Raw genomic sequence first — 22,811 nt, forward strand, 5'->3', positions numbered from 1 at the left:
TTCTTTCAGCAGTCTGCAAGCAATATAAATCTTTAAAGGGAAAAAAAAAGATCCTCCAGCATTCTAAACAGATGGATCTGCAACAAAAAAAAAGTTTTCCAGCCTGTGTGAGGAGCATCGAACTTTTTTTGCCCTGCACAGTAACCTTGGTGCCAATCAAACTCCAGCACCAGTCACTGTCAGGAGGAAATTACGGAGGGGAAAGCAGTGATGTGGTGCTCGTGTCTAAATACAAAAGGAACTTCCCCTCCCACAGCCCTTCTTTTTTTAGCCCCAGCCAGTTACCACTCACGGGAAGGTGGAACAAACCATGAGTCACTGCCCTTCCCTGGGCTCGCTGAAAGGTCTCATTTCAGACAGCACAAAGGAAATTTAGAACCAAGACCTGCCCTGGGATCAGGTGAAAGCCCTGGCAAGGAGCAGAGGGAAGGGGAGGTCGTGTCTCCTCCCCACCGAGGTACCAAGAGCCCCCAAAGCTCCCCAGCCCCTGGCCTGAGTCAGTGCAGCCTTCGGGGATGGACTGACTTCTTGTGGCACTCCCTAAAAACACCCTAAACTACTCCTCCCAAGGAAGAAGCAGAGCATTTCTGCTCAGAAGGAATAATAATAATAATGAATTAATAACAATAATTCCCTAGAGCAGAGCACAGCCTGCAGGGCTCAGCGTTCACTTGTCCCCTGCCAGACTCACCCTTCTGGTTCCGAGTTCCTGGTGCTGACAAACACAACTTCCAGAGGAAATGGATGAACAGGAGAAGAAGGGGACTCCCTAAATTAGCTGATACTCCACTGCAAACGTTCTGTTCCACTAATGCTGCTGATCCCTGCAGTGTTGTGTCTGTGATGAGACCCTGGGTTCACTTAATCTTAATTACCGAGACAGCGATCTGGAAGTGCTCATTTGGGGGGGGGAAAAAAAAACCCCATCAGCTGAGAGAGAAATACAGTTTCATTTCTTCTGGATTAAAGTGAGAAAGCAAGCTCTAAAAATGTGCCCTTTGTTTTAATGCTGAGAGTTTGAGAGCACTGCAGTAATACATATATTGAAACACAATTTAGGGACACCCAGCGTAATGTTCATCTACTGAGTCTTAAATCCCTAATGATCTAATTAAAATTGGACTAAAGAATGCTGCAGTTATTTCTGCTCCTCCAGGTAACTCAAATTTCATAAGAAAATAGGTGCCATTAGGTGTTAGTAGACATAATTTTAACTATAATGTACAGTGCTCAACTGAGATAGGAGTTTAGGGGCTCCAGAGCACCTTTGTGCTTCCACATTCCAGGATGGGCCTGCACTTGGCTCTTCTCTCTGTACTTTTTACAGGTGTTCAGCTACAAATATTTAATGGAACAGACACGTGACCCCCCAAGCAATTAAAAGCGAGATAGTAAAGCACTGTAATGTTATTTACAGAGGCCTGTGGGGCATTGCAATTTATTTGTGTTACTGTAGTTCTCAGAAGCTGTTTTCTGCACTAGAACATGACAAGATTTCTGTAGTGCCCTCCAGTTAATTGTTTGAATAACTAAATATTTCACAACTCTTGTTCCATCCATTCTCCTTGTTCCAATCAGATGGTTTTTGCTAAACCCTGGAAAGAATTTAAGCGAAGATTGAGAGAGTAAAAGCCTTTTCAGCTCTGTGCTCAGCCAGTGCAGCACCCCCTGCCAACCCCACAATCATCTCCCATTCACTTGTTTACCAATTTCTCAGCTTATTCCCCCCATTATTCCCCCTGACAGTGAATCAGAATCCCGGGGTGGCAACGCTCATCTGTGCTCCTGCCAGAGCTGGAACCACCCCAGCTTTCTGCAGCCTCTGCTACCTGGCAGCCACCATCCTAATTGTGAACTTAAACTGCCTGTTTACTCAGCCACACGTGGGGGGAACAAAAGAATCCCAAAAACAAAGGAAAAAGGGGAAAAACAACACCCCCCCCCCCCCCAAAAAGAAAAAAAATCCACTTGGAAACCACTCTCCCGCAAGAGCCTCCCACGCCCAACGCCCCTACAGCTGACAGTTTCTGTGCAGCACAAAGATTAATAATTTTCAAAACCTGACATTTTCCATCTGAATCACAAGCTACTCTTTGTGAAAAAAATAAAAAATCTTTTCCATATCCTGCTCCACACACGCTGCTTCTCAACACAAGAAGGGCATTTTAGGCTTTCTGGCTGCTTTTGTCGTGGTAAAGACCAGGCAGAGTTACAGCTGTTGGGCTCTGCAGGGAGCTGCTCGTGCTGCAAACACGCAATTTTGGGGGAGAAGCTGGAAATCTGGATTTCAGTGGAGCCTCCATTTACGTGTCTCAGCCACGTTCCCTCGGGACTGACACCGTTCCGCTGGCAACGCACACCCTGGAGCACTAAAACTCACCCAGCCTCTCCCCTCTTCCCCTCAAAGGACAGAAAGCTCTCAGGGTCACAGCTCCCCCTTGCACAGTTTTTACAAGCTTTTTTTTTTACAAATTTGAAGAGTTTCTCCAGGATTGTACAGCCCTGCTGCTGACACAAGCTCTGGGACCTCGACCATTTACTGATGGGGAGAATTCCTGCATTTCTGGGTAAGGGAGCACGAGCCCCCTTCATTTCAGCATTTCAGAGAGTGCCAGGACACACCTCATTTATCCTCTGAGCAAGACTGGAAGAAGCTTTGGAAGGGAGATTCTGGGTTGATTTCCAAAGGAGCATTTCTGCTTTTTATTTGAATTCTGTGAAATGAGACCTTCACCTGCTATTGCTCGACTAACAGCCCACGTTTCTGTGCTGCGTGGGAAAAGGAACGCTGTGCCCCAACCAGATTTCCCAGCTGGCTCCAGGGAAGGCAGGCACAGAGCAGAGATCTTCCTCAGCTTTGGCCAGGACTGCATCTCCTGCAGAGAACAACAGAGTCCCTTCAGATCCCAATCCACGGTTCAATTTTCCTACACGCCACCTCTTGTCCCATAACACGACACATTACACTCTGTGTAACCTGCCCTAAAATTGCTGGTCATTTTTATGCTGGATGAGCCAAATGAGTGAATCAGCAAAGCCCCCATTTCCAGGGGTTTTGGTGCCATTAGGAGTGGGACCATTTCAATTTTGAAGCAGAGGCAGCTCGATGGCTTGAGGGGCAGCTCTGTGTAATTCAGGCTGGATCAAGAATGGGTCAGAAATGCAGACTCTGGGACTGGATTCTGTGTATTTTTATATAACCCAGGGCTGGAAACCTGCTGATAAACTGCCCTGCTCGTGCCTGGCAGGGTGTGGAAGGGGGTGAGCAGCCACCTCTCACAGCTCAAGAGCCGCTCTCAAAACCAAAAGGCAGCAATAACATCCCACAACACTCCCATTTTTTCCCCCCTCACCAGCATGTCAGGTTTTATGGAGTATGACATTAAAATCCATCTCCTTCAAGCTCCCCAAACATGATATTTAAGCTGGGTTTCTCGATGTTGAGAGTGGTGGTGCTTTATTAGCTGCAATAACTGTCAGCTCTCACTTAGGGCAGTGATGGATGAAGCACCAATCCCTCTGGCAGCTGCTCCCAGGCCAGCCCAGCCCAGCTGGGCTTTCCCATACCCCCTGCCCAGCCCTGCCCTGGCAAGCAGAGCTGGTGAGGGACACAACAGGATGTTGATCCAACAATTTTCCCCCCGATTCCCTCATCCCCCGTGTAAAGCAGCAGCACGTATTTATGCCCTGTATTCTGTATTTCCACTCAGGCACTGATTATCCACTGACCTCTAATTGTCAGTTTGCTGCTGCACCTCTCAGGAAGCAGCAGCACAGCCCCCTCCAGGTGAGGCTGGGTTGGTTTCTCCACCAGTACCAAAACACTCCGTGTCTGGAACCTTCTCTCCCTGGTACTGTGTGAACAGATAAAAATAAATCCCACCCGATGACAGTGAGGCAGCATTAAGTTTCCAATTTAGCACAGAACAGCTCTCAGACTGCTTTTAAAAAGTCAATGAGATTTAAGCACATGCTTGACTTGCAACTTATGCTTAACTCTTTTGCCAAGTCTAGTTAATCTGAGGAACTGCATCCCATGAGTGAGGGACGGCCTGACCTCCCCAAAGCTGGTGCCAGCTGATGACAGGGCATTTAACTCTTAAATAGGGTTTTATTCAGATACCTGAAGGAGAGTTTGAGTCAATATCATCCCTCTATTCACAAACACTCGGGATCAGCAGCATGGAAAACTGCACTGGTGGAACAGACTCCCTGCAACTTGTCTGTGCTGGAACACTTGGGAGTTTCAGTGATTCCCAGCCTGATCCCACTGATCCACATCACAGGGAACAAAGTGAAACACAGCACAACATATACACAAATGCAGTGTAAGACACTCAGCATATTCAAAAAAGACAAATTCCTCTAACAAAAAGGGTGGCAAATCCATTCTGGTGCTCAAAAGCCTCAGCGTTTTGTCACGCACACGGAAGCAGCTCTGCGAGATCAACAAGCACTCCCATGTTTCATGTTGGGAACCAAGAACACAGAGGAGTTATACTGATGACAATCTTTTTTATTAATAATGTACAAAGCCCTTCCTCATCATCTTAGATGGCCTGTCAGAGACAAAGGCATTTGCAGTCTTTCTTTGAGCAGAACAAAGCGCAGAGGTTTTCATCTTCCCTCCCAAATGCCAACCGATCCTAAAAAGTCTTGCAAACGCTGCTGATGCCTCACCTTTAATAAAGGCTGTTGAACAGAAATACCTCAGCACAGATACATGACTCACTGAGCCAAGCCATGGGAGATGAGCTGACAGCTGATCCCCCCGCCCCGTGTGCTGCTTGCACCCATCCCTCCCCTGCCACCAGCCCAGACCCTGCTACCCACCTGCCTTCCAGGGGAACCACTGCAGGGGCACTTCCCCAGCCTCAAAACACGCTCCCTTCCCCACCTAGCTGTCCCTCCCAATGCCCCCATGAACAATAATCCTTCTCCCATCTGTGGATGATACAAATCACTTGTTCCTTCCCTGCTGCCTGAGTCACCCTCCCCCCGGAGTTATCACCCCGTGGTTATCGCTGGAGAGCCCTTTTGTTCCAGGACTTGGGGATTTATTTGTCAAGCCTGACAGCTCTGATCTAGTCTTTGCAAGGAACATCAGTGTGCCTGAAAAGGAATTTATGCAGTCACGAGCTGCAGGGAGTAGCCAAAGTCACGGCAAAGTTTGGTATTTGAAGCGAGGGGGAGATAAACAATATATAGATAAAAATCTGCATTTCCATAAAGAAAAGAAAAGACTAAAAAGGCCTGACAGAGTTGTGGAACGGTGCAGTGATAGATCTCACATCTGCTTAACACATGATTTATAGGTATTTCAGAAGATACACCCGTCCCTATTCCATCCAGACATCCTTCATTCTGGATCTTGAAAAACCAACAGGTACAAATAAGACGCATTTAGTGTGGAAATGAGATGGTCTTTGCTCTTGCCCACGTGTTCAAGGAGCGGTGTTTACCTCAGGCTGCCCTTAAATACACGAGTTTGGAAAATAAATATGATTAACCTTATCACATCCTCACAGGGCAGCGTCATGACACGTTTGGAGTCAGAAAACTCGGTCTTGTGTGTGAGCTGTGGGCACAGCCACGACCACCAGGACCTCAACAAGAGCTCATGAACCAACCTGATCAGATTCTCAAGGTGTGTATCCACAGGAGTGGATATCACACACTCTGACCCAACCTGTGGGTACCAGCTGGTTGTGTGTCCAGGCACAAAACCACCCATCACAGACCCACAGCAGTCACAGCCCAGCCCCCCCCACTCTGGTGGGAAGTTTCAGATCTTATTTAAGTCAGGAACTGAACACCCAGATCTCGTTATTACCCCCAGACAGGCCCATGGATTTATAGACATCCAGAATTGGCTCTAACACCGGGCATTAAATCTGAGCCGTGGCAGGAGCCCGGCAGGAGCCAGCCCAGCCCCGGAGCAGCACAGGGGGAGAGGAGCTGCCAGGACTCTGTGCCTCTCAACCTGGCCACCCTCCAACCACACCAAAAGCTGTTTTTGTCAATGCAAGGAGAATAAATCAGAGGAGATGTATTTCACCCCTGCGAAAGCCAAGCAATCAGCTCATCCATCATCTCCCATCAGCGGGAACTTCAGGAAATAGGAGCAGAACAGGAGTCGATAAAATATGCTTAAATACCACCCAGGCCTCTCCTTGCTGTGCTTTTAATTTGGTAAATAAATGCCTTCCTTTGGGAACACACCCCGGAGTCCTTCCCAGACGTGGATTAAGTGCTCTGTGAGCAGTGCCTGGTGAATGGATCTCCCTGTAATGGCCTCAGACACTCAGCCTAAATCTCCCTGCTGCTTAATTTCCGACATTAAAAGGTGCATGTGGGGGTAAGAAAACTCGGGGAGTTAAAAATACAACCCCTTTTTATGGTTTTATTTAATCTGCTAACTACACAAACAAGGGATGTGTGTCTTGCAGGCGAGGAGCAGCAGTGTAATAATAACCAGGAAATCTGGTAGAATGCTCTGTTAATTAGGCTCAGTTTGGCCCCAAAAGGCACATTCTGTCTCTTTTTTGAGGGCTAATTAAGAATAATATCGAGGGAGGGAAAAAAAAAAAATCCCCATGAAATCCCCCTGTATGAATTAAGCAGGTTGGGCAAGAAAAGGGGTTTCTGCTGCAGAGTTCTTACATGACTGGGAGGATTTTCCATTCTGGTCATCTCTTTATCGATCTGGCTTTTAAGTAATGCACACTAGATGGTGAATATTTAATAAGTTTTTCTTATGGTGATATAAAATCCAGGAAGAGGAAGCAGAGAAGCCCAGAAATTAAAATGGAAAAAAGGTAAAGGAAAGAATTCACTTTCACACTTATCCACCAAAACAAAACAGCACCTACAGCCTCTGAGGCAAAAGGATTTCTCTGAACAGAGGGAGGCTGGTGGAGACAGGACGGGAAAGGAAGAATTTATTTCTATTTCAGCCCAAATTCAGGAAGTGCAAGGACAGGGAGATGCTGAGAAGCAGAAGCATCTCCTGTAGCAGATGTGACTGTTCTGCTGCAGCGCTGCCCTTTGGAAGGGACAGAACTCACCCCGCGGTGACAACACATAGCCAGCCCGTGAGGGATCCTCAGAGTGAATTCCCAGCTTTTTGATGGGCATCCTGTGGGCTTTTAACACCAATTTATTCCGAGATGGGGCTCGGCAAAGCCGCCAGACATATGTTATTTGTGGAATCTCGTTTGCCTGCTGTTGAAACGACCTTTGCTGTTTTTCACCAGTGTTTGCCTCTAATCCGTGTCTGGCACGGTGCTGGGACATTAATCCCAGTGCCTGAAGTCAGTGCTGGGATGCTGGAATGCTGGGATGCTGGGATGCACCCTGGGGTGGGATCCAGGAGGAAGGACATGCATGGAGAGCTGAGATCCCTGGAGGGGGCACAGGCACAGGGCTCACACCAACCTGTGCAGGGGACAGAAGGCACTGGTTTATCTTCCCCCTGGATATAAGGAATCCTGCTCTATTCCATGTCTTCACTCTCCCCCTGGATATAAGGAATCCTGCTCTATTCCACGCCTCCAACTGAGAATTTTGCAAAGCAACCCTTTGGATGTGGCTGCAAGGAGCGGCTCAAACCCTTAATTTTCCCCTGGTATTAAACAGCACAAACTACAACCTGTTCGTGGGGCAGCCACAGCTTTACTTGCAGAATTCCCTTCTGCCCATCCCAGGGTGGAGGTGGGAATTCCCTGGATTGGCCAACAGGACTCCAGGCACATTTATCCACCAGCAAAGGGCCCTCAGCACAGCCCAAGAACGAGGCCAAAGGAGGAAACAGCATCACTATCAAGGCAGGGATTTATCCAAGGGATTTCCGTGGCTGATTAACATCACCCACCACGGTGGGAGAGTTCCCATCCTCCCCCCTCTCCATCCCCCTGCAGCAGCTCTGGCCCTGCCAGGCAAAGATGAAAAGATTCCTTTCTGGGATTGCATAACCAAACTGCAGAAACGCCTTTGAAAACACACAACTGCCTGGGTTTTGATATCGCTGGCAGAGCTCCTCCATAAATTAGCTGAGGTTATGGAGGCTGCAAGAATAACTTTTTTATTCCCCACATGCTTTCCTATTATGCTTAGTAATGCACAACACAACACCCCGCATTGACAAGCACCAGAGGGAAAAGTAATAAAAGTAGCAGTAGGGAAGTAGCAAAAATGAGAAAGAAACTGTTCAGCAATCTTTAATGAGGTCCTTCTGGCCCTGGCTGCAGCTTCTGAGAGCAGGGAAGAGAAACTCCACATAATTAAAATAAAAGCCCTCAAATATAAACTTGATCAAATCTCAGCTTTTTTGAGGTAACAACAGACCGTTCCTTTTGCCAGCAGTTTTGATGTCAAGGAATAATCTGAGGAACAAATCTCATCTTTCTCAGTTTTGTTGCGTTTCAATCCGAATCTCTGAATTCTTGCATTTGCTGTGTTTGGAATGGACACAGTCCCACTCATGCTTGCTCTTTCTTCTTGGCTCAAGAACAGGAATTGTCACCTGAGTGCAACTTGATTGTCAACTGACAGGCAGTGGCATCGTCTGTGGAGTGAGAATCCCCAGCACCCCTTTGTTTGCTGGGAACTTCTGTCTGCAATCACCCATTTGTTGAAGCTGCAGCTCCTGGCTCAGGAATCTGCCCTTTTCCCCCCCTCTCACCCTGTTGCAGTTGGACCTGTTCCATAATATCTGGTTAATAAAACATGAACTGAGCAAGAGGAGGAGGAGGAGGTTATTCCAGGAGAGGCAAGGAAAGATAAATTCAGCCTCTCCACGCTGCAGGACAACATCCCCCCCCCCCCGAACTCGCTGTTGTGGCCCCAGCTCAGAGACCTCCAGACACTGCTGTGACCCTCTCAGGGCAGCTACAAGGGAGTAGGTACATTATTGAGGATTTCCTGCATTAAACCAGGACAAATATCCATCAGCCACAGCCTTGGTTCAGCCACACAGACACAGGGGCTGCTCGGGCACTGATTCTCTCCTCTCCTGATGCTCCACCAAACAGAACCCCAGAATCACTGAGGTTGGAAAAGCCCTCCAAGACTGTCAAGTCCAACCTGTGACTGATCCCCACCTTGTCACCCAGCCCAGAGTGCCCCATCCAGTCACTCCTTGGACACCTCCAGGGGAAGAGGTGACTCCCCCACCTCCCTCTTTGCCTGTGTTTGTTCTTCCATCACCTAAAACTCTTGTCACTCCTCCCTTTCCCCTTGTCCCCTGGACAGCAGTCACACTCACAGTACTTTTTATGTCTTTTTAAAAGCAATATAAATTTTTATCCCTTCCTCTGTGGTGAGATAAACAGGAAAGGCTAAACTCGGCTGCCCCTGGGAGAACTCAGGTGGCCTGGCCCTGTTTTGTTTCCTAAACCTCCCATTTTATGGGGACTGAATTACCACTGTGAAATATCACCTCAGGTGATGACACAGCAGGTACTAAACCCCTTCCTGCTGCTGGGATAACAGTTGGGAGCCATTAAGGGACAGGGGACGTGGAAAGGATGGAAGTGCAGGAGGAAGAAAGCACGCAAGAATCGCTGCCTTTAATATTCATTAGTACAAAACTGAGGCACAGAAAGGCATTTTTCAATGCCTTGTGACAGCCTCTGATGCAGCTGGAATGAAATAATCCAGTCCTGAGGCTGCTGGCAGTGCCAGGTAGGGCTGTGATGGCCCCTCTGAGAGGTGAGATCAGTAACCAGCCCCTGCAGGTCCAGGGCAGCGCATTCCCTGCTCAACACACCCAACTTCCAAGGGGGAAAACCAGCACTAAAGTTTAGCCCAGCACTGAAAGTTGATAAAATGATAATTACACCAAGCAAGAATCCTACTTGCTCTCAAAGGATAAGGTGGTTCAGCCCCAGTTATCTGGGACTGGGGAAGATATCAAACAGTGCTGTCCCACTGCCAGAAAATCCCCCCATTGCCCCTGGAGTCTGCCCAGCACAGCAGCTCCCACCTCAGCCCCAGGGGCTCTCCCTCTTCCCAGGGTGTTCTGATCATCAGCTTTCCATCCCATGGAACCCCCAAACCTCAGACACACCGGGCTCCCCTCCCAGCTGTGACCCTGGAGCTTCCAGACAGACCCAGGGAGGCCACGGAATAACAATTAACAGGATAATGACTCTGAGCCACCAGTCTGCACCAGCAAAGAAAATCAGCGTGTTCTGGGAGAGCCAAACGACTCCCTGCAGGATTTTGACTAATGACACCGTAATTTACTGTAACCTCCACGTTTACTATTTTATTCCGTTCCTGTCGTTCCAAATTACACCAGAATTGTGTTGTTTGCACTTTTAATCTTGTAAAAACTCTCTGGCAGCCCCGCACATTCCATGGGGGAGGATTCCTAATTTATGTAAAGTATTACAGAAAATGATCTATATGACAGTTTGGTATAAAATGCTAAATGCAAGTCATTACTCACTGAAGATAATTTGAGAGTATTGTGTCAGGGGAGATATTAGATTGCAGAGGATAAAAAGTTGGAATAGGTATTCACATATTTATTCATATTTGCATAATCAACTGCAGGAGATAGTGGGTGTTCTCTTGGGCCCAACTAACAGACAATGAGCCCAACAACAGTTGGGAAACTTTATTTTTCCAAGCCATCAACACAATACCTGTTTGGGGTTTTTTTTTTTTTTTTTGGTCTTTCAAAGACAGCTATCAGTCTTATCCCAGAAATCAGCACACTCCTGGATTCTGGGGGTGTTTGCAACCATCCAGAGCTGTGGGACCAGCTGGCTGATCACTAAAGGGATGGAAGTGGAGCAAGGTCATTGATGGGAAAGTTTATTTATTGTTTCAGCTCTGCAATTGGAGGATTTACCCCTCATTCCCTGTCATGGAGAAAGGCTAGTAATACAGTAAAACTAAAAAATACTTAGTTATCTGTGGCTATTCACGACATTCAGGGTTGTTTCCCTGCTGACACACAACCCAGGGACTTGGCTGGAGTGGGCAGTGAGCGAGTGTCTGTGAACTGTTCTGCCTCTGCCAGCTGGACGCTCCACTGTCCTCCTCTTCAAGTCAGAGCTATTTATTTCGTGCCCAAAATTACAGCTGTCCCACTGAAAATTACTCCTTTCCCCCTCCAGACCAGCACAGCAGCTGAAATGCACCGAGAGCATCACCAAGCAATTCCATCCCCCCGGCTTGCAGAGCTGCATTTACACCAGTCAACATCAGCATTTAACCCAGACAGCAGCTAATGAGCAACCTGCAAACGGCATCCACACCTCAGCAGCTTTGGGGCAATTTCCCCGGAATTAATGACCTGTCAGGACTCCAGGAACACACACAAGGCTCTTCTCTCCAGCTCTGTTTCCCAGCAAAAAAAGGAACCACGTGGCTCCCCGTCCCTTCCCTCTTTCCTAATTCTCCCTGTGCTGATTTCAGCTTCCACAGCCTGAGGGTTCTGTCTCCCCACAGAGTCTGTGTGCTCAGAACTCTTGTTTTAATGATCCTCCCCCCCCCCCCAAAGTGCCCCCCGTGCTGTTTGCAGGACTCCCTTTCAAAGGGCTCCTGGGAAAGCAGGACTGGGGGGGTTTATCTTCCCTGCTCCCCTCTGTTTCTGATCACCCCACATTCACACCAGCACCATCTCAGACAGATGAGCAGCTCCAGCAGCTTCCAGGGCTCTGATAAACCAGTCCAGCTGAAGGTGCAGAGCTCTGACTGTGGCAAATCTCTGGGCTCTGCTTCTCCCTTCCATTTAGGGCCGCTCTGGTCCATCACTGGAGCAGGGAAGGGTCCAAGGACAGCAGGATCCCCGTGCAAGGCACTGAGGAATATTCAGGAGGGAGCACTAAACCCTCCAGCAGGACCTGCAGTTGTGCTCCAGCACACCCAGGAGTTCTCAGGCACCCATTGCAGTGTCTCCCCAGCCATCACTGCGGGCTGGGAGGCAGTAGTAGTTTCGATACCCTCGAGCCCCTCCACTCCCCCTGTGCTGTTCCAAGGTCCTGCCATGTCTGAGAGGACTGGATACAACTCCTTCCATCCTGTTTTCCTTGGCACAGCCCTGTCCCTGCAGCAGGGCTCAAACAGCTCCTCTGGGACACCCAGTCCAGGCAGCAGATGGGGATTAAAGCTTTGCTCCAATTCAGTTCTCAGTGCTTGGCTCTCACACTCAGCATCAGCTGCTTAAGATCTGGGGATTCCATAGGGCTGAAAACCTGCCCATGGAATGGTTAAAGCAAAAGCAACAGCCCCAGGATTCTGTACAGGAGTAATATGGGCAGATGAACTGATGTCCCCACCATCCATGCTGCAGGAGTGGGGGTTTGCAGGAGTTTTTCTAAATAAGATCTGAACTTCCACCCTTATATCCATCAGTGCCCAGCCCCAGGAATGCTTTACCAGGCTCTCCCTGTTCCATCCAACCACAGCAGATGACTGGAGACACGAAGGCCCTGTCACTTTGGGTCCCTCACACACACGAGACGTTTTACCTGGTCATAAATTTTTAAAAGAACACAACAGAAGAGTTAGTCAAATGTCGTATGGAAGAGTCACTGCAAATTAAAAATTAAACACCATTCAACAGCTCCAAAAAGAGTCCAAGCACATCTGTTACCACAAATTACCTGGCTTTCATTTATCTCCATGGAACCCCAGGCCCTGGGATGGGAAGTGACACCCAAGTGACATCTTCAGATCTCCCTTTGGGATCTGTTCCCAGATAACCCCAAACACACAGTGACACACACCCTGCTCCTTGCTGAAAGCTCTGGGACAGAAGCCTCAGGAAGATTTCCTGGCAGGAGTGTAACTCAGGAGGAGTCATAATTACTGCACAGGGGGCACGTGGAGGGAGAACCCAACCCCGAGGGGCTGCAGGGAGGAGCACTGAAAGAAGCCACTGCAGAGGCTCATCCAGCCTTCACAGGACCCTGGAATGGTTTGGGTTGGAAAGGACCTTAAATCCCATCTCATCCCATCCCCTTCCACTACACCAGGGTGCTCCAAGCCCTGTCCAACCTGGCCTTGTCAAGGCACATCCGAAACACAACTCTGCAAGCTCTGGTGTTGTTAGGCAAAGCCTGGGGAGATTAAAAAGGGAGGCTCAGAGCAAAGGGAACCACAGCCAAAACAGACACAGGGAAAAAAAAAAAAAAAAGCTCATGAACCACCCCTTCTCAGAAAGACACTTCTCCAGGTGGGATCTTTCCTACAGGAAAATGTTTTCTGAGTGAGGTCAACCAGCGCTTCGAGGAGCAGAGCAGAACTTTTGCCAAAGCTTGTGCTGGAGCACATCAAAGCAAGAGAAAAGGCAAACTACGCTCTCAGCCCTGAGCTATATCAGCCAAAAAAACCTCAAGCTGTTCAAAACAGCAACATCCTCCAGTTCTGAGTGTGTGAAAGAGCCCCACGGCTTCGCTGTCACGGGGGGGGGCTCTTCCTGAGCACTTCAATTAACACGAGGGCTGCACTGCAATGACACCTCCAGCTCATTCTGCAGGCTCAGAGTCCTGCATCTCCCAAGGATGGGACAAGCACCTCTTCTCAGATGCCCCTGGGGTCAGGGAAGTCCGAGGCACGCGCCCGAAGGAAAACCACCTGGGTGGACTGGGGGTTTTTGAGCTTTAATAGATAAAAATTGCCGTTGGATGAGCGGGGGATAACAGCACACCCAGCTCCAAATGGCACAGATGCAGATGCACAGAGAGGACAGCGCTGCCCAGCAATGGCTGCAGCGAGCAGACACTGCACTAAGCAAGACAAATTGTGGGACAGGAGCACAGCCAGCGTTCCAAAGGAATGCCAACCTCAGCTCCGAGCCCAGCCAAGCACAAAACCACCTCCCATGCCCTCCACAGCACGGATCTGAGAAATGAGAAAAAACAACCTCTAAAAATAAACCCCAGGGGTTTGACAAACTCCCTGTTTTGCTGATTTTCTAGTTAACATCCCACTCAAAAGCTCTTAAACCAGGCAAAGACGAGCTCAGGACAAAGCGAGGCCCCATTTTTCTCCTTAAGGATCCGTTTCAGTCCTCGCAGAGCTAAAGCCTGGCAATGAAGGGTTGATAAGGGCACTAAAGCACATCTCCTTCCCTCCCTAATCTCCCCACAAGGGTTTATCTTGTCATATCCCAGCCAGGCTGGCTGATGTCCAGCCCCCACTCCCCAGCTCAGCCACAACAACAACATCCCAGAGCCTCAAAATCCACTGGAACTGGGGAATGCCACTGCCTGCTCCACGAGAGACTCTGCCATTCGTCACTGGGTGGGCCAGTTCTCTCTCCTGTCCTTTCTAAATCCTCTTGGAACCTAAAACCACATCAGTATCCAGCCTGAACAGCACCAAAAATATGACAGGAATAAAAGACCCCACTTATTCTCCGCCCACCCTCAAAACCCAAACCCGACCCCTCCCTCTCGTTCCAAAAGAGACCAAACCACCAAAAACCCCACAGCCCACAGAAAGCCCTCAAAAGAACCCTTCTCCATCCTTCAACTTGGCCGTGCCTCGAAACACCTTTAGTGTTCTGAGTGCTCCAAGCAGCTGATAAAGGGGGAGCACTCCGAATTTTACTGACTGAAAACCAACACAAGGACGTCTCCCCAGAGCTCCCATCCATCCTCATTAGCTCCAACAACAGCAATTCCACACCTGCATACTCGTGACTTCTTTACTTAAAATCCCAAATGAAGATTTAACGCTCCTGGCCGGGGAAGATGCAGATCCTGGGCTGAGCAAACGGACACGGTCCTGCCTCCCCCTGCAAGGTCAGGACACAAAAACTCCTCCTTCAGGGAAACAACTCCCAGCAAGGCCTGGGCTGCCCTTCAGGGGAAGGAAGGAGGAGCAGATCCACCTGTTCAGGGGTGATGTTAAACACAGGGTTCTGTTTGTGTTCAGCAAAAAAAAAAAAAATTCACCACAGACGCTCAACATAATCTGCAAACCTGCCAGCTCGGGGAAGGAGGGAGCAGCCAGGAGGGGAGGATGAGCTGGAGACATAAATCTTCACCTCCAAGTGTTGATGTGACACAAGCATTGGACACTTACACGAGCCTGTCATCAGTGAGCACGAGGCATATTTTATATCACCCAAGTTTTCGTGTTTCTGCTCATGAGAGCACTGAAAGGTGATTTCAGCACAATGTGAAAGCCCTCAGTGTTCTGAGGGATGTCCTGGCAAGGGTTGGGATGGATTCCCTGTGCTTTCCATGCCAGCAGAGACTGGCTGAAGTCATGAGCCCACACTGCAGCCTCTTCCCAATGGAAAGCAGAAAGTTTTCTTAAAAAAGGGCAGAAGTGGAAGTGAAGTGTGCCACCACCACACAACGGAGAAGCTGCGCCCACCCTCACGTCTGGGTCATTTCCTGGTACCAAAAACCATCAGCACTGTATTTTTTTTTTTTTTTAAACTTTTTACTATTACAGTCTAAAATATATTCAAAGCACCCAATGACACCTCTACTAAATGTGCTTTTTCAGCCCCTAGCGAAGTTTAAAAATAAATTTTGCATCTGTTAGCATTCTATTTCTGCGTAAAAGAGAGAACAAAATCCTTATAAAGATAAAATACTCCACTGAAGATAATGCCATTGCACCACTGCCGGAGAACTTCACAGCAGCTCCAGATTCAATGTTGTAAACCCTTTTATGGGACTTTAGTACTTAGAAATGAAATTGTAAATGGGGAAGTGCAGATTGCTTTGATTTAGAAAATTGTTGCCATTAAACAGTTTACAAAGAGCCCGGTGTTTGGGCGTCGTTATCCCCGACGTGTCAAAGGAAGCGGCTCCACGATATTTGAAGCGCTCCCAATTTCTCATAAATATCATTTATATTCCGAGGCTGCTGCTCAGCGTTATCAAGAAATATCATTTACATTCCTCTGTAGTTACACAGCGTGATTACCTGAACAGAGAGCCCCTTACCTGGCATAAATAATGAGAAAACAGGAGGCCACGGTGTTTGAGAGCTTTAATAACTGAGGTAGCGAGTGCTGCACTGCAGCTGAGCTTTTACAAGGCACAGAAAAACACCTCAGTGCCCACGAGCTGGAAAAACGTTCAAATCCTTGGTCCCTGCGTTCACAACTCCTGGTTGTGCACAGGAGTCTCACCAGCCTCGAGGGAGGGGCCGAGGCCACGTGCTGGGGATTTTCTGCCTGGAATTTCAGCCCAGATTTGCTGCACAAACACCCCAACTGACGCTTCCTTTCCCTGATTCCACCGCAGCAGAGCAACAGTTCTCTGCCCAGCCAGACATCAAAAGGTGCTTTTGGTTTCTGTGCCTCAAACCATTGCGGATCCATCTGCCTGGATACGCACACGCTCCTTGGAATCGCCCGGATTTATCAACCAGCTTCCCCCCATCATCCAATTTCACACTTTACACTCCTTGGCCAGGTGACATCCAGGTGACAGCGCTGGGTGATCCACAGGCACACCAAAGGGCAGAGGATGCACAGTGACCCCAAGGTTAAAACCTTGGAAACTGGGAGAGGAGAGAGGATGGAGCAATGGATGATGCAATGGAGCATCACACCAACAACCAGCCCGTGCCCACACACCCCAGTCCCACTGCCAAAACCATCAGAGTCTGCCTGGAGCTACAACTGTCCCTTTACCCTGATCACCACGGGGAGGGAGAGAGACTTCAGTTATATTCCAACTGCAGAGAAAAACTCTTTTACTTGGAGCACGTGGACTCCAAAGTCAAGGATCCAGACCCTTCCCAAACCCTGGTGTGCACGGAACTGCCCTTCCCAGTTTGGACAATCTGGAGGGAGGCAAAGGCAGGAACAGGCACAGAAGGAGAAGGGTGATCTGCTCACCAGAAATCAAGGGGCCCCTTCAAGCAGTCGCTCATCTCCTCCAGATGGACAAGTGAGTCCTCCAGGAAGCAAACAAATGGCTTAAATCAGCTGTTACTGCCCAGGAAACGGCTGCTTGCTGAGGAACTTCTGACACAGGGGAGACAAATGCCCCCAGAATGCTTTCAGGAATCTAAATGCAACAAATAAGGACAGATGATCTGCTACTTAAGTTGCTTTACAGGCCATTTCTCCCTGGGCTGCGTTGCTGACCTGATCATTCCCCACCACACAGGAATGCAAATGCAGAAGGTATTCTCCAGAAAGCTCCCAGAAAAATAAAAAAAAACCCCAACAAGTAGAGGAGATGCTTCACCCAGGAAGAACAGGAGCAGTTCTGCTTCCACAAAGCTTTGCCAGGAGCAAAACCAACCTGGGGAGCAGCTACAAATAAAAGGCATTTATCCCTTTTTAGCTTCTTGCAAGAAGCCATCCAAAGTGGCAGGTAAAAGGAAATAAAAGCAACAACTGTAAAGAAAATCACTGGGTTGATAGAAAAACCTGGATATTTGTATTCCGTGAAAGGTGTGGAAATTAAAAATAAAAAAAAAAAAAAGAAAAAAAGAATCAAACCAACATTAGACAGGTATTTGATTTTCACAACCGCCTGCAAATCAACCTTCCATGATTCTCAGCAAATATTGGCTTCCAATTAACTCCCTTAAATAAGACGGGTCAGACCGAGTGTTTTCACAAACTCTCATCTCCTGGTGACAGGAGCTGCTGGTTGGGAAACAGGTCTGGAAAAAAAAAAAATGGGATTGATGGCACTTATCTCACTCCAAACCACTCACAGTGATGCAGCCATCGATTCTCACCTCCACCTTTCTCAAAGCCCAGGTGGAATAAAGGGGAAAAAAAAAAAAAAAAAAGGCAGTTTGTGAGTAAGGACGAGCAGATACATTCCCAGCAGGAGCCAGAAATGCCCCTCACAGGACTCTCTTCTCCTCCCAGGCTGCACACACAGCATTTTCTCCCCCAAAACAAGACCAGAACCAGCCCAGCCCGCTTTCTGTGCCTCCTCTCCATCCATCCCAGCGCTGGTGCTCCCTCAGAGCCCCCGCTGGGACCGTGGGACGCGCCGGGAGAAGCTCCAGCCAAACCCGCGGCGGATCAGACACACCAACCAACCAGGAGATACATTTTTATCAGCAAATTCTCTCACACTGATTCTGTAATTTCTTCCTGTTTGATCCTCTAATATTAAAGACGCTTTTGTGCTTCAAAGATGTTCAGTCAAGGGCTTTGTTTCCAGGCTTCTGACAAACCTTCCCCGCCAGAGCTGGATCACAGCGGTTCAGACCTGAGGGAAATTCTGATTTTATTTTTTTTTTTTCGTATCACCGTCAGCTAACAGAGCTCCAAAATCTAAATATTGATTGACTTTTGAAATATTATTGATGAAACCCCCTGTCTCGCGCAACTTATTCCTGCAAACGTTACCCGGCCTTGAATTATTTAAATTTAATAATCCGAACGATGGAAAATTAAATTAATATTGAAATTGCAAGCAACGGTAATTGAAATCACTGTTGATAAATAACAATTTAAGAGATCCCTGAGTATTTTAATTGGCTTTAATTTGTAAATGCCAAGTATCTTCTCACCCCCTGGACAGGGCTGGGTAATGGCACGTGCCAGGGAGATTCACCTGGTTCAGATGAACCAAGGCACAATCAGAGCAGGAAAAGCTCCTCAGGTCACTGCTGAAACCTCTCAGAGCAGACCCCAAATCCTGCATTCCAGCCCAAAGCTCCACCCAAATCACGACCTTCCCTCCACGTCCATAAGCCCCAAACCCCCCCTGTAAAGTGCCCTTTCTGCACAGATTCATTGCAAGGATTATCTGAGGATGCCACTTGCAGGGCCATTAAAAAGAGGAGAAATAAAAGCCATAAGAGGACAAAATAATAATAATAATAATAATAATAATAATAATAATTCCAGTTTTCTGAGCACAGTGGCAAACAAAGCATTTGTGTGGTTTGTGTTCCAAGCTGCAGAGTTTTGGCTTGACATGATCATCTGACAGGGGAAAAAAACACTAAAGGGGGAAAAGGTAAAGCTCCAGGAAGGTTTTATTCCCTCTGAAGAGCACAAGCCAACCTTCCCTGGTATTGCAGGTGTCCCTTTGTCCAGCACTGCTGCTCTAACCCAGTCACAGAACAGTCTGGGCTGGAGCGTGTGAAGCAGAAAGAAGTCCCTGAGGATGTTTGGGTGGGAATTCAGGGCTCCTGACACAAGATCAGGTGCCCCAGAGGGGTCCTGGCCTGTCACCACCTCTCTTACCCCAGTCCCACACCCACCCAGAATTATTTCCAGCCCCACAGCACGTGGCAGGTCTTTATGACAACAGGTCCCATCCCGAGCTTTCTTCCAAGGATTCCAAATCCAACGCCACCCAACAGCTCTGGAGCTCATTCAGGGGTGTTTCAGATGCTTCACAAAACCTTCAGTGATGCAGCAGCACAGGAGGCTCTGAAGTGTTTTCATCAGGCAGAGCCTGCACTCCACGCTGATATTTAAGTGACTGCAGAGCCTGTGGCAGCAGTTCCTGACATTTCCAAGCGACAGCAATGCCAGAGGCACTCAGAGCACAATTACGTAGTCGACAATTATGTCATGGTTAAGCAGCTTGGGGTTTTGGGGTTTTTTTTTTGCCTGGCTCTGAGAGGAGGCTGCAGAGCAGAGGTCATGGTTTATGAAATCCATTGACAGCAATAATCCATCCAAAAAAAAAAAAACCAACCCTCAATTCACATGCAATTAAATCACTCTTTAAATGAAAAGTAAAAAAAAAAAAAAAAAGGAGAGCAATGCTCTTTTAGCCAATGCCTCCCTAATTCCCTGCTCCTCTTCCCACCCTGCCTGCTCTGTGGGAAATGATGGGCACTGCTCACCCAAAAGCTACTGGGTTTGTGGGGGTTGGTTTTTTCCCCACAAAAAGCATGGAATTAGGTTTGTGGGGCTAATTATGCATAAGATGACTTCCAGAAATCCAAAGAAACCCATCTTGCAATCAGTGGAAGGAACATGCACTAGATTTTCTTTAAGGTTATTATTTACTTTATAGCAGCACTATTGTACCAGCCATATAAAGTCTAATTAACCACAGAGGATCGATGTCTTCGCAGCCCTTTGTAAATCAAGTTTCACTTTTCACCTGGCAGCACCTCTTGGCAACGACCAGACCCGTGTTCCAAAGCTCCTTTCCCTGACCTGCCCCTTCCTTGTCTGCATCCCAGAGCCCAGGGAAGGCAGCAAAGCAGGGCTGCAAACCTCTGAGAGCTCAGCAGTTTTGTGAAAACGCTGTTTTCGGTGTTAATCCACCAGGTTTAGATAACATTCTGCCTAAATGATCCCAATAAGTCCCTTTTGTTCCCAGCTGAGCCCGTGACATCAGCAGCTGCAGGCCCAGCACTGCAGGACCAATTGGCTCTCACCAAATCTAGAAGAGGGAAAAAAAAGCTCATGACATTCTCGCTCAGAACTTCAGCAGGGTTTGAAAAATTAGTAAATAGGCCTGGGGAGTCACATGCTGCAGCTGCAATTTGGGAGAGGCTATTTCTGTCCTTTAATTTTAATGCAATTTACCATATTATACTAAAAATGGTTCCTCTTGAGATGCTCTGCAACATTCCAGCTCCTCAGTCTGGAGCACAAGGCGCTGAGGCTGCGTGCCAACGTTTTATTATTGAAAAAAAAAGTCCTTCTCGTTTTAGGTTTTGATCCATTTTACGTTCCTTGACACAGATTAAGTTATTAGAAAAATTAATGAAAATCGCCTGCACGCCAGCAGAATTTTATTTTTTCTCTTTGGGCCTGCAAATGTCATTATCCACCCACAGCAGAGGAGGGGAGAGAGAGAGAGAGAGAGGGTCTGGTGCTGACAGACACTGCCCTACATTCCCTACCCAGGGAGGGAACCTGCTGTCAAACATGCAGATGATTTCCAAGGCAGCTCCCTCCCCCAGGGACCGTGTTTACAACAGATAAAGTGGAAATTGGGAAGGCAGCAACTTTTGGTTTGATAGCAGCGGGGAACCGACCAGGCAGCATCAAAGCAGGTCTCTGGTGGGGCTCCAGCAAGGCTGGGGCAATTTTCCCTGCCAGTCAAAGGATTTCCTCTGGATTTCAGGGGATCTGGAAGCCAGACCACCCTCCCCACTGAGCAGATCAGTGCTCCTCCCTGGAGCCAGGGAAAATGAGGATTAGGGATTCAATTGGTGCTCCTGGCCAGTGAGTTGGTGCCTCCACCAAGACAGGCACCCACCCCTGCCCTGCCTTCTGCAGGAGTGTTTTCTTTCCATCTTCTCTGCAGCTTCTGGCCCCCAACATCCCCCCCACTTTCTGCAGGGGATGTGTCAGAGCCCAGGGCAGAGCAGGGCAGTCCTGCCCTCAATCCATCTGCTTCCCAAGGCACAATTCCCCCCCTGCACCCCCAGGGGCTCTCCCAGCTGCTCAGACACCTCCAGCCCCTTCCAGACGATAATGCCATTAAACACTTGTCAGGACAGATTTGAGGGGAAGACACCAACTTAAGGTTCCCCAAAAAGTGCTTTTCATCCCTTTTCATGAAAAACCGGAGAATCCTTAAGACAAAGATGTTCTTTGAAGTTTCTTTTTAGAAACGCAGACGCTGAGGCAGGATATTCATATTCCTGATAAGCACAAATTTATGAGTTCACAGCCTTACTAAGGATTGCTCCGGGTTTGGAGGAGGCAGCTCTGGGTGTTTTATCTCCCCTGGCCAGGCTGACACAAAGAACTGGCTGATAGTGACATTCCCAGGTGAAAGGCATCTGTTGAGGTCATCAATTCTCGCCTTCAAGTGCAGAATTAATTCTGGTAAAATATTATTTATGGTTGACTCTCTGGGGCCGAGATAAGTCAGAAGAGAACAAAAGACACGTTGGGTCTGTTTACCAAGAAAACCCCATTAATAACAAGCCCTCACTGGGCAACTTTACATAAAAGGCATTTGCAAAATAATCATGTCTTGAGGAAATCTCAGAATGACAACCCCCCCCAGAAAACCTGCTCCTCAAGTGCCTGCAGCAGAGGTTTTGAAGCACTGAAGAGATCTGAGAGAAGCTGGGAGCGAAAATCTCAAGCTCTCCTGCAGGATTTTAGGGAGCCAGGGCAACCCTGGGGTACCAGAAGAGAGAGAGTGCTCTGTGAAATCAGGCAAACAATACTCTGTGTCCCACAGAAAACCCTGAACAACAGACCAGAGAGTGTTCAAACCCCTCCAGGACAGCCAAGCACCCAGGGCAGGGTTTCCTTCCCCAGAAATTAAGTGACTGTTGCTTTTCCTTGACGCCTGCTTTCCATTTTCCCCACGTGGAATGCACAAAGCCACCAACGTTTCAGGAGGTCTCCTTCTGTCAAATAAATGCAGATCAAAAAAAAAAAAGAAGAAAAAAAAAGAAACAACCCCAGCAAAACAAGCAAATGCTTGTTGGAATCACTCCCTGCATGTTTGATTTCTGCCGTGCTCGAGTGAAAGCCGGGGCAGGGAGTTCACAGTCATCTGCAAGAGTAATGGTGCAAGGGACAAACCCAGCGAGGGAGCAGCCACAGCACTCACATCTTCAGTGTTCATTAATTCAGCAGCTTCCCGGCTCATTCCAGCGGGGGAGAAGATGAATTTGTTTATAAACACAAGGATTTGCTGCTCTGTATTCTACCAAGATTTAGGACTGACCCGACGAGCCCCCAGTTTGCCCAAACTGCTGCAGCACCAGACTGGCTCTCTGTGTCCCACAGCACCAAGGAACGAGGGGGAACAGCACCAGGGAACAGAAAATTCCTTTGCCTTTCCTGAAGTTCAGTGAAGACAAAGCAGGAGGGGGGATGGAGAGCTCTGGGGAACCCACTGCAGCCACCCTGAATCCACTGGCTCACCTGACACAGAGGGGAGGGGGGGCTGAGATGGCTTAAA

General features: G+C 48.2%; 1 protein-coding gene across 1 annotated transcript in view; it reads right to left on the reverse strand.

Moving 5' to 3' along the window:
- UNC5D (unc-5 netrin receptor D) overlaps positions 1–22,811 on the reverse strand; it is a 197,379-nt gene that overhangs the window by 42,602 nt on the left and 131,966 nt on the right. The window contains exon 2 of the mRNA XM_027897376.1: positions 17,901–17,958. Within this exon, the coding sequence (XP_027753177.1) occupies positions 17,901–17,958 (58 nt within the window). The remainder of the gene's footprint in view (positions 1–17,900; positions 17,959–22,811) is intronic.

This window comes from Empidonax traillii, unplaced genomic scaffold (genome assembly GCF_003031625.1).
Source record: "Empidonax traillii isolate 1590-97213 ecotype Southwest subspecies unplaced genomic scaffold, ASM303162v1 scaffold540:size480560, whole genome shotgun sequence".
Classification (NCBI taxonomy): Eukaryota; Metazoa; Chordata; class Aves; order Passeriformes; family Tyrannidae; genus Empidonax; species Empidonax traillii.